The 11,741-nt window shown below is 35.0% G+C and overlaps 2 protein-coding genes across 2 annotated transcripts; both read right to left on the bottom strand.

The window, feature by feature from the left end:
- Positions 1–2,963: 2,963 nt before the first annotated feature.
- Positions 2,964–3,573, bottom strand: LOC106321124. Its single transcript, XM_013759442.1, has one exon. The coding sequence runs from the start codon at positions 3,487–3,489 to the stop codon at positions 3,076–3,078; it is 414 nt and encodes a 137-aa protein (XP_013614896.1). The 5' UTR covers positions 3,490–3,573; the 3' UTR covers positions 2,964–3,075.
- A 137-nt stretch (positions 3,574–3,710) lies between these two features.
- Positions 3,711–7,002, bottom strand: LOC106321123 (glucan endo-1,3-beta-glucosidase 7). The gene is made up of 5 exons (XM_013759441.1): positions 6,564–7,002; positions 6,132–6,500; positions 5,202–5,537; positions 4,720–4,996; positions 3,711–4,039 (listed from the first exon to the last, which is right to left on the bottom strand). Exons 1-5 carry the CDS (start codon positions 6,918–6,920, stop codon positions 3,840–3,842), a joined length of 1,539 nt encoding a protein of 512 aa, XP_013614895.1. The 5' UTR covers positions 6,921–7,002; the 3' UTR covers positions 3,711–3,839.
- Between the last annotated feature and the right edge of the window lie 4,739 nt (positions 7,003–11,741).

The raw sequence follows: 11,741 nt of genomic DNA, 5'->3' as shown, positions 1-11,741 counted from the left end.
TGTCCAAGATTCCAACAAATCCAGCTATTTTCCCGACAGACTCTTTATTTACAAATATGGATCATCTATTCTGGAGAGTCGCTCCACCGATGGAGGATCATCAATTTGCTTGGATACTTTGGTACATTTGGAAAGGAAGAAATAATAAAGTTTTTAGTAATCTGGATATAGATCCTAGGGATACTCTTAATTTGGCTGAGATGGAATCAATCATATGGGCTGAGGCACAGTTGATGAAGGATCAGAAGATGGGAACAGAGACTCATGATACGTTTCCTCAGTCAATCACAGGCAGATGGTGTTTTACAGATGGATCATGGAAAGAGGAGGATATGTTCTCTGGACAGGGCTGGTTCAGTACCTTACCTGGATTTGAGGGCCTAATGGGAGCTAGGAACGTAAGAGCGTCTCTCTCTCCTTTACATGCAGAGTTAGAGGCGTTACTATGGGCAATGGAATGTATGAGGAACTTAAGACAATTCCAAGTTACGTTTGCAACAGATTGTTCTCAATTGGTGAAGATGGTTTCGGAACCAGAAGAATGACCGGTTTTTGCAAGTTATTTGGAAGATATCAGAATTCTGAAAGAGAGTTTTACACGTTCAGAAATTATACACGTACCAAGGACGCAAAATACAAAGGCGGATAAACTAGCACGCAGTGCCAGAACACAGCCGTCTTTCATCGTCCACATGGATCAATATCCCCCGGGGTGGTTTACAGAGTCTATATGAGTCTGTAATGTTGTTGAAAAAAAAAAAAAAAAAAAACTCACTCCGCGCATGCGCGCGGGTTATCATCTAGTTTTGTATATTTGTAAAGGGAAAATCCCATGAAAAACCTTCAAAGGGGCAAATACTTCCACTTTAAATCTCCAAATTTTATGTTTTCATAATAAACCTTGAAATTAAAGATATTCTTAACAAAAACCTTCAAAGTAGCTAACGTGTTTTATGTGATGTTAAGATAAACAGAATAATAAACTCTGTTAACATGTTATTAACTCCGTCTTCTTTTTAAAAAAACATGTGCTTTGTTGCAATGTTAAGATAAACAGAATAATAAAACCTTCAAAGTAGCTAACGTGTTTTATGTGATGTTAACATGTTGAAACAAAATAATAAAATACCTTAAAGAGAAAATCATAGGATTGACGAAAAAGATGATGGCTTCTCTGAGGTCTCCCCTGTATCTGATCATCCTCTTCGCCTACGGTGTTGCAATTTCATCATCGTTTCTTGCCAGAGTACAAGATGAAGGGAAGCAAAGAGAAAACCATAGGACGAAAAGACGAGAGGCGTTGGGTGTAGGTTCCTTCTAGGTTTCAAAGAAATTCCGAAGAGAATCAACGTCACCTTCGAATAATCTCTTTAGGTCCTCGTTTTTCTTGCAGTTCCTTCGAAGAGAGGAAAAGAGAAGTATTGTTGCAGTGAAACGGGTTATCAAATTTCTTTTAATTGCAGAGAGGTAAGAGGAGAAGAAGCTTCACACAAGAAAGATGCAAAAGAGACTCCACAAAAGGATCAATCTAATGTCAATAATGAGGGTGATGAAGATATTGTTGATGCATCTGTTAAATAGAGGAATCTGTGTGATGACTCTTCACCGAAACCTAAGAAGTCTCAGTGTTACGAAGCTTATAGAAGCTGTGTTCCGTGATTATGCTTGTTGTGTCAAACTTTCACCATCCATTTAATCAATGGGCCGCTCAACCGAACAATATTTTCTCCAAGGGCAGTCACTCTTGCAACATATAGCAGCTATCATTGTTGCTTCTGATTTTGCCATTTTAACATCATATTAAGTATTCAAATTATATAACATCGTTATTTATATAAGAACGGTGGATGATAATTTAGATTTGTGTGGATAGTTTGAAAGTTTAGATTTCTGAGAATCAGTTATTTATTTATTAAAAAAAAAAAACTATTTGAAGAAGACACCACACATGATGGACTCGTAAATCTGAAATAAAAAGATTAAAATACGACGATCTCTTCCTCACTTGTTAGTTTTCTCTTAGGTTTTCTATTATTTTCTTCCACGAACACTTACGACGGCTCAACCCTACAAATCGATATAAAGATCTTAGATTACTGTCATGAATAAAATAAAATATGATTTGTTAAAAATATAAATAATTACAGTAAGTCACACATGTTTTATCAAAAGGAGACAGAGTTAATAACGACGTTAACAAAATTTATTATTCTGTTTAACTTAACATCACATAAAACATGTTATCCACTTTGAAGGTTTTTGTTAAGGAATGTCTTTAATTTCAAGGTTTATTATGGAAACATAAAATTTGGAGGTTTAAAGTGGGAGTACTTGCCACTTTGAAGGTTTTTCATGGGATTTTCCCTATTTGTAAATGTCAATACAGAATTTTGAATTAAAAAAAAATGATCGATTGCAAATATGGTACACGTTTCGTTATATATAAATGTGAATACATAATTTTGGATAGGAAAGTAGTTAGAATCCAATGATTATATATGTTAACATAATGTACTACCAATTGTAAAAGAGGAAACAATTTATTAAAATAGAAAAATAATCTAGAAAAAGTAATGATATGCCATTGTAAATAACTAAAAAAATCAAAGACAGAATCCTAATAGGGATTCTGCTTTAATAATATAGATATGAAGGGATTTGATTTTAACTAAGAAACTCCACCCAAACACTCTAAAATCACTTGAAAGTGGATTTCAGAATACTTTATAAAATGTCAAGTTCAATAACACTGGATTTTAAATGAGTTTTTAAAATTCATGTTTCAATAACAGTGGATTTGTCATTTTGACACAAATCACCTAAAACTCTTAATTGAATACACGACCCTAGTTTTTATGATTAATCATTTGCTGTGCCGTATACGTAATGATAAAAATGTCATGTATAATATTTGTGTATCCATCCGAGCTTGTCAGACATATTTGTTACTAAAAGAAACAGCATATCAAAATAGGTTAGCACATAACACATGTGTAGAGTTGGATGTGGATTACAAGAAACAAATATCAATCTATAAAGTATGTTTCTGGAATATAAAGAAACGAGATGGAAAGATCATAAGGTCGGGTACCATAAGGAGTGAAAGTAAGATTGTTTAGAAACCAAAAGAAGTAAAAGAACTAGCATAAGCAAGACTCCCCAGGGAAAGTGGCCTTCTCCAAAAAGGGACGCAGCCTGGTTTGCTCTGACGTAGTAAGAGGATCTGAAGAGAATTCGATGGACGAACTGCAAAGAGACCAGCAGAAAGACAAAAAGAATTGGGAGGAACATGAGAAAGAGCTTGAGATTCATTGCGGTTTTCTCAACCTCGCACCTGTAACGTGGGTAGGAAGAGAGAAAGAGGAGCAGAGATATGATGGCAAAGAGAGTTAGTAGTGTTAGAGGAGGCGCTGAAGACGAGAACAGTGTTTCTTCCAACCATCCTCGCTTCCAAGCACCTCCTCTTCTTTCCTTAACAAACCAACCCATCTCTCTCTCTTCCTATGTCTACTTTACTTTGTATTGTATTGGAAGATTACACAGGCATACATAAGCATCCATATGTATAAATCGTTGAAAACATTTACACCCATTGTATTTGAGATAGAAAAGAAAATTGGAAGGAACATATTCCTTTTGAAAAAACCACCGCTCTGCTTTTCACCTTTCGAATCTGCTTTTGAAAAGATACACTAATGGGTATCAAGTATCATGTTCTACTACAAGGATAATGCGAATGATTATATATAAAAAAAGGCTGATGATTAATGGACAAAAACAAAATGATTAGATGGAAAAGGGGCAGAAAATTAGGTTTTAAGACTAATAAATAAAGGCAACTACAAGAAATTCATATGGTGGGAAAGTGGAAGAACAAAGAAAAAGATGATCATAAAGAGAGGCAAAGACAGAAAAGAGGAGGAGCATTCTGATCCATTCGTCTCTATTGCTTTGTCTGAAGTCACATATTTATTCATCGCTCCTCCTAGGCTTTCATCTCCAGACCATCCTGCTCTTGGGTAAACGCAATTGCTATAACCTAAAATCAAGAAAGTCAAAATAAAGAAAAAAGTATTAGCGTGAGGACTAAAATCTAAGAGACATTTTGTATAATCTTTTAAATATATATTTAAGTTAAAAGTAAGTTTTAAAAATTGGAGGTGAGTAACACCTGCAAGTCACAGTCTTGATGTATACAAACAAATATAGGAGAAAATGGTAGACAAATCATGTCAACCCGTTCTGTACCTTATTTATATCTAACATCTACCTAAACACAAGTATAGGAGGAACCCAATCTAGATATATAATTGCAAAATACAGATACAATATCATCTTAGACAATATGCTCATCCACCTATCATTGATGAAAGTTGATATTTGGTTTAATTTGGCATGATCTACATTTATGATAATTGGGCTTATGGCTTTTTGTTCTTTCTTCCAGCAGATCACATGTAGCATGAATCTAGATTTCTAATGAACTCATGAATGTATCAAGTATGGTTTAGAATACAGTAACGACCTCTTACTAAGATTTGTTTCCACCAAATGCAAACATATGATTGTTATATCATTAATAAAAAGTGTGTAAAGACTAACACTAGTATAATAAAACCATTGATTGCCCTATTAATTGCAAGGAAAATTGGAATAATTAGAAGTTCGTGATCCCCAACAATAATGATGATGATGGGATAGATAAGGAGAAAAACTTACTAGGGTTATTGGATGTAATCCTTGCAGTTTGAGAGAAATCGCAATCCGTAGGGTTTTCAGGAGATTTTTGGAAATACAAGTTCATAGCATAGGCTGTATGAGACATGACATTGTTAGGCTCAAAACACACCCCTCCTGGCGTTATCGGACCACAATCAATTCCCTGTCCACAAACCCAATCTAGACTTGCTTGCAATTGCTCCTCAGTCGCATCCTCCTTTGGCACACACCATCCCACTGATGTTGCTGATTTTCCCAACGGTGGAGACTGTGACGTCTACTATCATCACAAACATCATTCAGTATAAATAGCTAAGAACAATTTCAACAACATGCATTATGCCTGGTTTGATCCATTGGGGTAAACATTTATTATATTAAAAACCAGTATATATGTTACAAGATCTGGTCCATTACAAATGGTTAATTAAATACCTTTGAGACTAAATCAACAATAATTGGTCATGGTATCATCTAATTACCTGACTACCACTACTACTAGTTTTAGTGAGACCAATGTCGTAGGCCATGGTAAGATCAGGCTTGAAAAGGCCAAAAGATCGCTCGAAGGAAGGACCTGGCTTGAGGTTCTCGTCAAAGAGAGCGAAAATATAAGTGTCGATGGGTTTGCCGGGTCTTAAGGGAGTCCCAACCATAGACCTTAAATGAGCGATTAGGTTCCCATTGTAAGTCTGCGCGTTCTCAACACTGGGACCAACCACGTTACTATCACCGCTCGTTGGCCAGCCTGTTTCTGCCACCACCACTTCCACGTTCTCAAATCCCATCGATTTCAAAGCTGAGTGCACCGCATCAACCTAAACAAATCCCATGTTAAATGGACCAGTATAACGTGCATGGCAAGAAACAAATGCTTCTTCGATTTTACTACAATAAGATTATTTTATTGCAAGTGGAAAAGTAAATAGAGACCAAGTTCTTGTGCTACAAAATCTATTGCGAATATATATGTCATATAGTATTTGGATTCCCAACGTTCAGCTACCAACTTTCACATGTTTTATAATCATTATATAATTACAATAAAGAATTGTAGATCTCGGTGTAACAATAAATTATAACAAATGAACCTACCATGAGACTGAGACCAAATTACATAAAAAAAATGCTTTGCTGTCAATTTGATTAAATAATTAGAAATACTGTATACATGATGTTTCAACTGGATTGTAATGATTAGATATAAAATAGTCCACCAAATTCAAAACCAAATACCTAGCTATTTTTCAGTTTGAAGACAAGTTTAAGAAAGTGTTTATTCCAAACTCATGTTATAAACCTGTTTTATATCAGGTTAACAATAATTTTAACAATTTTCTAATGACTCTAATTTGGTTATTACAGACCCTACTCAACCGACCCGTGAGAGCTAACTGTACTTAATAATTTACCTGAGCATCAAACATGTTCATGTACTTGATTCCGGTATTGGAGTCGACACGTCCAGGGTTAGGCTGGAAGAGGCAAAACGACAGCGTTTCAGGCCTCTGGTCACCCAGGTACGCAAAGAACGGGTACGGGTTGATGACAAAAGGCGACCCGGTTTCGCTAAGAAACTGTAAGATGCCTTTTAAACCGGCCTGATAACCGGGAGCAAACGAACCAGCCGATGGCGGGTCAGATTGGCCCAGCACCGTCATGGCATGAACCGTAGACACCTTGATTTTCCCGCCGAGTGAAACCGCCTCAAGGGCCATTTGGACATTTTGCATCGCCGGAAGAAGCTGGCTTACCAGGTTCAGATCATTCGACAACAGAATCTGCATGAGATGGGAAGAGATTAGTTTTCTTGTTTTCTCGAGAAAGTTGTGAGATTAACTGACCTCGTTGCCGACATTGATGAGGACGATGTCGGAGGCGGGATAGAAAGGGAGGACGTTGGTGCCGATCCACTGAGAGGCGACGTTGAGATCGGAGGCGAGGGATGGGAGATCTCCGTTGGCTACTCCAATGACGATTCCGACGCCGGTTCCGGCTAAGGACTTGATGATGGTGGGATCTGCGCCGTATAGCCTCACTTTTTGAATGGAGCTGGACTGGATGAGCTTGGCTGCATCAGACGGTGAGGGGAGGTTGTCGGCGAGTAAGCCGTAGTTTACTCCGATAAACGAATCTGCATCTGCCGGCGAGTTGGAGAAGAGAAAGAGGAAGAGAGAGAAGAAGAAGATGGAATGAGCCATGAGAGCAGATGAATGTGGAGAAGCAAGTGAGATTTTGAAATGTAAAGACTAATTATGAGGAGGGTTAGGTTTTGAACTGTTAGAAGAAACGACACTTCAGTTCAAAAAAGAAAAAGGATAGAACAAAATAGTTTTCAATGTGATATCATTGTCTAAACTAAACCCAAAAATAATATTTGAACCTTTTTCTTAATTATTCCATATATAAAAATAATAAGTTAGTTAATCTGTAATATAATAGTACACTTTTCTCTTTCGCGAGGCAAGACCCATAGCATTTTGATGGATCTCACTTTTAAAAAGTGTGAAAAAGTGTTAAGACTGTGGTTCAAACCCGGGTTATTGAGATATAAACACCAACATTTATACCACTAAACTAAAGGATACTTTGTACATTGATGACCGAAACTAATATGTATTTATGAAGGTCGGAAACCTTTGCTTCTTCGGTTTTCTCTATGGACCGGGCCTACAAGTGTATTATAAGTTTCATTTTTAAATAAGGTTCATCACGTTATATGAAAAAAACAACAATTATAGTTTTTCCATATTGTAAGCTGTCTTCGTTTAACATGAATTAGGGTTCTTTTCATCATTGTCTTAGACAAGTTTGAGTTACAGAGTTGCGTTGTGTGTCTGTTCGTAATCTATTTTTGCACCTGTGAACTCTTCATCTCCCCATCTTAAATCGTTTGATCTTAAATGTTCTTGGTTTGTAACCTTTCTATAAACCCTATATATATGATTCTCATCTTTGATGAACCCAATCTGCATCTCCACAAAACTCATTGATTCCTCTTAGCTTTAACGATCTTCTAGAAAATGTCTCTCTGCCTCTCCAGTTCCTCAAACCGGCGTTCCCGGCATCCGTCACTCAACCTTCGAGTCTTTCCGTGTTGGTCGTAGTAGTCAGAGCATAGCCTCTAACCTTCTCGGTTATGGGATTCTCTGAACTTCAAGAAAGATAGTGAGTTTATGGGAATCACGGTTCTCCTCCTTGATGAAAAGGTAAGTTAATCATTGATATATCACACTTATTTAATATAATTATTTTTAATTGATTTCCTAATTCTTTGTTAAATAATATTATTACAGATTCCATGATTCATGGGTTTATTCCCGCCGGACGTGCTAATCATTACATGTCATCTTTGAAAGCCGGTTCCATTGTGAAAGTCGATCGTTTTGAGGTTGTTAGGTGCTTAAGCATGTACAAGATAATTGATCATCCATTCCTCATTCGTTTCATCTCACCAACTATTCTTGATGAAGTCATCACGGGTGCTCTTGAGATCAATCTCCAATCATAATTAGACTGTTTGACAATTTCCAAGTGATTGTGAACACAAACCTAGAACTCCCAGACATATTATCATATTGCATCTGAGTTTATAATATGTTTTGTTGTCATAACAGATATTTAAACTCGCAGATGTGGTTGGACAAATCCGTTCTGTTCAAAGCTCTGACCTTAGCAAAGAAACAACTCGAGTTGTTATCTGTCTCTTCATTAAGAAACAATAAACACACAATTTCCTTTATATTATTATCTATATTGTGCTAACATCAATAATCAAAAATATTTCCTACCCAATTCTATGGTCGTCTATTTATCGCTCTTACTTATCAAACTAATTTTACACAAACCTTCATTTTACAGCTTAAAAGAAACCACAACAACCCAAACAATCAAAACACCAAAAACTAGAATTCCAAAAAAGACGAATCATTAATGATCCCCTCTCTTTTTTCGTCTAATCTTAGAAATAAACTTCAAAACAAATATACCAAACCAATCACCTCAACTAAAACTCAACGACACATACATCGAGTCAGCTAAACAAATACAAACTACACAGCCAGCTATTTAACAATTTACAAACTTACTTTCGCAACGACACATACATAGAGTCAGCAAAACAAATACAAACTACACGGCCAGCTATTTAACAATTTACAAACTTACTTTCACAACGAAGAAGACGAAGACGACAACGACAACTAAGATCAGTGAAATTACCTAAACAAAAAAAGCAAAGTAAATTATGAACTCTGATAAATACAACTAACAATGATTTTTGTTTACATATTACCCATCAAATAAAAGATAAACAAACACAACAACAATAGGAGATACAAGAGACAATCCCGACAAACACAAATGCGGCAACAATAGCTCCATCTGCTCACTCCTCTTGTCTTATAAAATTAGCTTACATGCCCAATGTCAACAGGCCAATGCTATTGTCTTCTTATGAGAAATACATAAATTCGTTTAAAACTCATTAAAGCCCAAATACTAAGAGATGTCACTCATTATATAGTTATTTCTACAAGTCTTCATGTATTTGTTTTAAAGGTCCGGTAAGAGCAACAAGTTAAAAAAAAGAATTAGCTTACATGCCCAATGTCAACAGGCCAATGCTATTGTCTTCTTATGAGAAATACATAAATTCGTTTAAAACTCATTAAAGCCCAAATACTAAGAGATGTCACTCATTATATAGTTATTTCTACAAGTCTTCATGTATTTGTTTTAGAGGTCCGGTAAAAGCAACAAGTTTAAAAATGAAAAAACATATAACAAACATAATAAGGATAATAAAAATTATTACTTAATACACAACTTACACAAATAAACTGTAGAAAAAATATCCAGAAACAAAAGGTACTTTCAACAACTTTAATATAATTTATGTACTCTCAACAGTACAAGAAACAAATTGAAAAGACAAACAAACAATAAGTTTCAGTGACACAGCAAACAACAACACGAACAATATCAATCACATTACTAACACAATTTAGTCCTTCATAAGTGGAGAACAATGCATACACAGTTCATCATCACAACTCTAACCTTATAACAATAAAAAAACTTGAAAAACAACTCAAAACGCAAAATTCACAACTACAATAACCCTAACAAATATTGAGATTAAACAAGAATTTTGTCCACAACTTCGCGCTTGCGCGGAGGCAATGCCCCTAATTAGAATAATAGGAAGCCTTTTCGGCCTGAATCTTAAATCCAAAATGCTAAAAGTAAATTCACAAAGTTGAATTCAAAATCACCTATTTTATTTTATTTTTCTTTCAAAATCACCTATTTTATTTTATGTTTGGCAAGTTTCTGGCTTATTGCTCCATCCGTTTCAAAAAAATAGATGTTTTAGAAAAAAAATTTATTTCACAAAGATATATATTTTATGTTTTCTATGAAAAAATTGTAAATTTCAAAAAAATTAATCGATTTTATTGAATTACTATTGGTTAAAATATATTGAAAATTGCAGAAAACGATACATTTATTATAGTGATCTAATGTGTTTTTTTAATATGTGTGAAAATGCTAGAAAGTCTATCTTTTTGAAACGGATGGAGTATTACACAAAAATATTAAAAATTATCTCAATATTTAATTAGTTTTTTGTCGGTTAATTAATTAGTTTTTTTGGGCAACACTCATTTTAATTAGTCGGTTAATTCAGACAAAATGTGAATGAGAGATCAGTTTTTCTCTTTTACAGAATCCCAACGCTCACATGTGCTGGTTTACGACAACGCACGTGCTGACGGCTTTGCCTGGAGACTCCCTGTCTTTCATCATAATCATAGTCTTGTTTGAAAACTTTGAAAACTGCGTTAAGCGTAACACCGTTTCCGTTGGCAGGACTAACCCCAAATTAGGTAGTCAAAAACTATATGAAAGTAATCGAAAATTTGTTTCAAAGTTTTTCATTATTATATTTAATAGTAAAAAATATTTAATGATTATATATTTATATGTATTTCAAAAAAAATTATATATCTATATTTCTACGATAAATAATATTTTTTAGGGCTTTTTGCAGAATTGACCTATAACTTAAAGCCAAACACAAAACTAGCCTTTTTTTTTTAAATTGGTTTTGCCCTATTCACCCCACAAGTTCATATAATTTACGAAAATGCCATCAATTTTTTTTTTTCTTTTTTTTTCTTTTTTTTTCGAAAATGACATTTTTACTCTCTCACCCTCGTCATCTTCAAGTAATTACAAGATTGCCATTGTCATCAATACCACAACCACCATGAACAACCAATTTGAAGCTCTTAATGCTCTCAAAATCGATTTACCCTTCTTCTTTTTCCATTCTTGTGAATTAAACACAACATATCTCTCACTTTCTCTCCACAATGAGCTAAAAAAACCCAAGATTTTGATTCTAAATTTTTTATGGTTCATAGAGTCATAGAAGCTAACGATTCTGGGTGGGTTACTTTCGTTTGTGATTCTGTGTGCTTGGAGAAGCTTTATGTATGCTAAGGAACTTATCTCACCAATTTGAGGTATGACATCGAGTTTTTTTCCAGATCTGTTCGTCAGTAGACAACTTACCTGGAAGTCGTCTGGTCAACGCAGAGGTTATTTTTACAATTGACTTTGAAATCTGTAACCTGAGACGACTGAAAGTTAAGTCGTCTGTTTTTGTTTGGTTTCAAAAAAATTTCCAAAGAACCTAGACGACTTACATTTCAGTCGTCATAGGTTAGTTTTGCATTTGACTGGATAATTACAGAAGTTTGACTTCCCCAGACGACTTACATTTCAGTCGTCTGGCGAAAATTAAAATAATAATATTTTTTTAAAAGTAGACGACTTACAGTTAAGTCGTCATAGGTTAGTTTTGCAATTGAAAAAAAAACTTCAAAATTTAATTATACACAGACGACTTATACTTCAGTCGTCCACGAGACGACTTACTAAGTAATCGTCCAGGATTTTTTTCTGAGATTCTGGTCAAACCTCGTAAATCCTGGACGACTTACATTTCAGTC

The sequence above is a fragment of the Brassica oleracea genome, unplaced genomic scaffold (assembly GCF_000695525.1).
Source record: "Brassica oleracea var. oleracea cultivar TO1000 unplaced genomic scaffold, BOL UnpScaffold01242, whole genome shotgun sequence".
Lineage (NCBI taxonomy): Eukaryota > Viridiplantae > Streptophyta > Magnoliopsida > Brassicales > Brassicaceae > Brassica > Brassica oleracea.
This window is presented reverse-complemented; position numbering and strand designations above follow the sequence as displayed.

Bases quoted from the DNA above. Each gene is read 5' to 3' on its own strand.
- LOC106321124 (XM_013759442.1), bottom strand. From the start codon at position 3,489: ATGGGTTGGTTTGTTAAGGAAAGAAGAGGAGGTGCTTGGAAGCGAGGA.
- LOC106321123 (XM_013759441.1), bottom strand. From the start codon at position 6,920: ATGGCTCATTCCATCTTCTTCTTCTCTCTCTTCCTCTTTCTCTTCTCC. The intron at 6,501-6,563 runs GTCAGTTAATCT...CATCTCATGCAG, and splicing joins TCATCAATGTCGGCAACGAG to ATTCTGTTGTCGAATGATCT. The intron at 5,538-6,131 runs GTAAATTATTAA...GGATTTGTTTAG, and splicing joins TGAACATGTTTGATGCTCAG to GTTGATGCGGTGCACTCAGC.